General features: G+C 40.3%; 1 protein-coding gene across 1 annotated transcript; it reads right to left on the bottom strand.

The window, feature by feature from the left end:
* Window positions 1-2153: 2153 nt before the first annotated feature.
* LOC102829382 (60S ribosomal protein L32-like) lies at window positions 2154-3201 on the bottom strand. Its single transcript, XM_006872943.1, has 2 exons — window positions 3097-3201; window positions 2154-2438 (listed from the first exon to the last, which is right to left on the bottom strand). Exons 1-2 carry the CDS (start codon window positions 3199-3201, stop codon window positions 2154-2156), a joined length of 390 nt encoding a protein of 129 aa, XP_006873005.1.
* Between the last annotated feature and the right edge of the window lie 1367 nt (window positions 3202-4568).

Below are 4568 nucleotides of genomic sequence, written 5' to 3' on the forward strand. Positions count from 1 at the left end.
CTCCAAATCCACAGGAGCATTAATTCAATCATTCATTCAACGAGCATTTGCTGAACACCAACTATATTCCAAGCCCTATGCTATGTGCTCAATAAATAACACAGTGCACAGATGTGTGGTCTAAGAGATGAGTGCCAAGAATGGTCCAGCAAGGGCAAGATTGGTATGTGGGGCAGGGGTGGGTGGAGACTTCCTGGAGAAAGTGGGGCTGAGCTGGATGCTCAAGCAAAGCTAGGGTTTGGAGTGGACAGAGAGTTCCCAGGTGGGAAGGACAGAGTAAGTACAGGCCCAGAATGACAGTGGGTAATGGTGGAAGGAGTATGTAGACTTGGATAAGTAAACTGGACAGCCATTCCTTGAAGTGTTCCTTGGGAAATCTCTCCCATCTGAAGCCCATGACCTTCCTTCCATGTTTGTTTGGGTATCCCCATCTTGTTTCCTGCCAGCAGCCTAGATTCTCTGAGGGCAGCCTTCTGTTGTTCTGAGGACACTAGCACAGGCCTGGACACATGGTGAGTGCTCCCAAAATAGAGTTGCTATATAAATTATTGTTGTTAAGTGCTGTTGAGTCTGTTCTGACTCATAGCAACCCTGTATAGGGTTTCCAAGGAGCAGCTGGTGAACTTGAACCCCTAACCTTGCAGTTCAAAAAATCTTACAGTCTAGTGCATTAAATGTTGGGAACCCAGAAATGCAAATTTTGAAACAATACAAAACCTGTAATTAGAAATCCTGAAAATCAAAACTAAGATTTTAGAAGTGAATAATACATTGAAAGGGCAAAGGAGTAATTTTGAAACAATGAAAGGCTGACTTAGTGAGCATGAAGATAAAGCTCTCATACTAGTATGCTAGAAGAACAATCAGGAAAAAGAATGAAAAAATATCCGAAGAAAGCCTAAGAGTTATGTAGGGCACCATGAGGAAGAATAACTTACAGGTGATCAGAATTCCAGAACAGGAAGAGAAGATAAAAATAGAGAAATTGTCAAAGAGTTGTTGAAAGAAAACTTGTCTAACATCAAGAAAGATGATAAGTATAAAAAAAACTGAATGAACCCCAAACAGGATAGATCCCTAAAGAAAATCACCTAGAAATATCATAATCAAACTCTCCAAAACCAAAGACAAGGAAAGACTCCTGAGAGCAGTTTGGGAAAAAAGGAAAGATACCTACAAAGGAGAACCAAATAGACTAGGTCTGATTTCTCAGCAGAAACTATGCAACCTAGAAGGCAATGGGATAACATATACAAAACTCTGAAAGAAAAATTTGCCAACCAAGAATCACATAACCAACAAAGCTGTCCTTCAAATACAACAGCAAAATTAAAACATTTCCAGGTATACAGAAATTGAAGAAATTTGAAATAACTAGACCAACTTTACAAAAAAATACCAAAAGGTGCTCTTTGATCTGAGAACAAACAACAGGAGACAACAACCTGAGTTGCTATTCACGACAACATCACCTAGAACTCAATCCAAATATAGAAGTATTTAAAGTAAAACAAATCTACAAGACTGAAAAAAAAAGGGAACTAGAAATATCAATTTATAATGAAGTAGACTACAAAACAAACAGAGGGAATTGTGTAGAAACAGGGCTTCCAAATGACAAGGAAATCAAGTAGATTTCAAGATAAGACAAATTGTTTTAAATGGGGAAAAATTAATAAATTACAGGGCAACCTCAAAAAAAATGAATACACCTTGACATCAAAATAAAAAAGAGGAAAATCAGAAAGATTTAATTAATATTAACACAGCAGAAATAAAAATGCAAAGAAAACCCACAAGCAAAATAAACACAGTGCAGAAAATTATCTGCAAAAAATAAACCAGCAGCACTATAAAAAATAGCAAAAAGGTAGAGACAACCTAAATGCCCATCAACAGAAGAATGATTTGGTACATACACACAATGGAAATACTGTGCAATATTGAAGAATGATAAATCTGCAAAACAGCTCACAGTATGGATGAATCTGTAGAACATTATGTTCCGTGAAATTAGTCAATCATAAAAGGACAAATGTTGTATGCGACCACTGGTGAAAAATTAAGAAAAGGGTTTCTTTTTTTTGGCAGCATTTTTATGGTTTTATTTAGCACAAATAAAACTTGAAAACAGGCTGTCTATTCAATTTTCTTCACCGCACAGCCTGACATTGGGATTGGTGACTCTGATGGCCAGCTGGGCTGCTCTTTCGGTTCTTGGAGGAGACGTTGTGCGTAATCTCTGCACAGTCAGATTTGTTGCACATCAGTAGCAGCTCCAGCTCTTTGACGTTGTGGACCAGGAACTTGCAGAAGCCACTGGGCAGCATGTGTTTTGTCATCTTGTTGCTCCCGTAACCAATGTTGGGCATTAAGATCAGGCCCTTAAATCTTCTCCGTTCTCTGTTGTCAATGCCTCTGGGCTTGTGCCAGTTATTCTTAATTTTGACATAACGATCTGATTGGTGCTGGATGAGCTTTTTTTGAAAATGCTTTATTGTGAATTATGTGATAGTTTACATGGGAGAACATCAGCTTCACATTTATCCCGTCGTATATCGTTTCCTTGCCATGGTTACAATCCCTTCCATGCATCATCGATCAACCAAAGGGTATACCCCGCCAGCCTGCCCCCCTGTCGTTCGCACACAGCCCCTCTCTCTCTCTCTCCAGGTCCAAAGTCTCCAGCCGCTCCATCTCCTCATGTCATCATCTCTGCCTCCATCCCTGGTATCACTGCTTCTCTAGGTAGGCTTCTGTTCTCTGCTCTTCTTTGTTGGTCCCAGGGACCTCCGTTCCTAGACTGTAAGGTTAATCACTCTCCTCCCTTTGCCCCAAAACGTCCACCTTTACATTTCCAGCCCTTTTACAATCAGTCCTGATAACATTTATTCGCTATTGTATCGCAAGGCACCTAAAAATGTTTATCTGTTTCGAGTAGGCATTTGAGCATTGTTGTTGTTAAGTGCCATCAAGTCAGTTCCAACCCATAGTGACCCTGTATAGGGTTTCCCAGGAGCTGCTGGTGAGCGTGAACCGCCAACCTTGCAGTTCAAATGGCTTTGCAGTCTGGCGCTTTAACCCACAGCACCACACCAGGACTCCCCCCATGAACTTCTTGGTCCTCTTTTTGACGATCTTGGGCTTCACCAGGGGTCTGAGGGCAGCCATAATGCTGGTCGAGATGGCTGCCTCCTCCATAGGCAATGCAGAGGAAGAGAGCAGTAAAGGGTTTCTTGATAAAATAAAAATTCTATAATGGTTATGGGGTGGTGAGGGAAAATTATTTATAGCCTAGATGATAAACACATGTTTGCATGGGTGATGTGATAAGTAATATTCAACAAAAAGGAGGTTGGCGGAGGAAAGATGAAGTTAGTGGGAGACACAAGGAGGAACAAAGAGTTAAAGTGAACAGAGGGAAATACTGTTAACTGATGGTACATGAAGGGGATTGCAATCATGGTAATAAAAAATATGACTTATTGAATGTAAAACTGTTGTTCTGCTCTGTAAACCTTCACTCAATTCACAATAAAAGGTTTTAAAAATATGAGATACCCAGTTACCTTTGAATTTCAAATAAACTATAGCAGTGTAAGTATGTTTCCAATATTGATGCAACATTTGAGACATACTTACACTTAAAAAAAATATTGTTTATCTGAAATTCAAATTTAACTGGGAATTCTGTTTTTGCTTTTATTATTATTATTATTATTTTTTAATTTGAACCATATCTGGCAACTCTCCCTTAAAAGGCTCACCAATTGGCTATTGAAATGCAGGGCTTCTGGTTACATGGAACTTCAATGTTTTAGCAACCAGACTTACCTAGAAGTATAGAATGGTGCAGAGGGTAGGAGCCTGGGCTCTCAGTTAGACTGCTTGTTTGTGCTTGCATGCCATCTCTCTTATTTAACTATGGGGCCTTGCAGATAGATCTTGGCTGAAAGTAGAGAATACCAGAGAGATGTTTTTGTTGTTGTTGTTATGTGCCATGGAGTCGATTCCGACTCATAGAGACCCTGTACAGAGTTTCTGAGGCTGTAAATCTTTACGGGAGCAGAAAGCCTCATCTTTCTCCCATGAAACAGCTGGTAGTTTCGAACTGCTAACCTTGAGGTTCACAGCTGGATTCATAACCACTACGCTACCAGAGCTCCTTAGAAAGATGTTTAGCTGTGCTTTATTGAGTATGCAAAAACTTTTGTTAAGTGCCATCAAGTCAGTTCCAACCCATAGTGACCCTGTATAGGGTTTCCCAGGAGCTGCTGGTGAGCGTGAACCGCCAACCTTGCAGTTCAAATGGCTTTGCAGTCTGGCGCTTTAACCCACAGCACCACACCAGGACTCCCCCCATGAACTTGTTGATCATGACAAGATATGTACAACACTGCAGAGAATGAGTATTCCAGAACACTTTATTGTGTTCATGTGGAACCTGTACACAGACCAAGAGGCAGTTGTTCGAACAGAATATGGGGACACTGACTGGTTTAAAATTAGGAAAGATGTGTGCCAGGGTTGTATTCTTTCACTATACTTGTTCAATCTGTAAAGTGAGC

Source organism: Chrysochloris asiatica, unplaced genomic scaffold (genome assembly GCF_000296735.1).
Source record: "Chrysochloris asiatica unplaced genomic scaffold, ChrAsi1.0 scaffold00215, whole genome shotgun sequence".
Taxonomy (NCBI): domain Eukaryota; kingdom Metazoa; phylum Chordata; class Mammalia; order Afrosoricida; family Chrysochloridae; genus Chrysochloris; species Chrysochloris asiatica.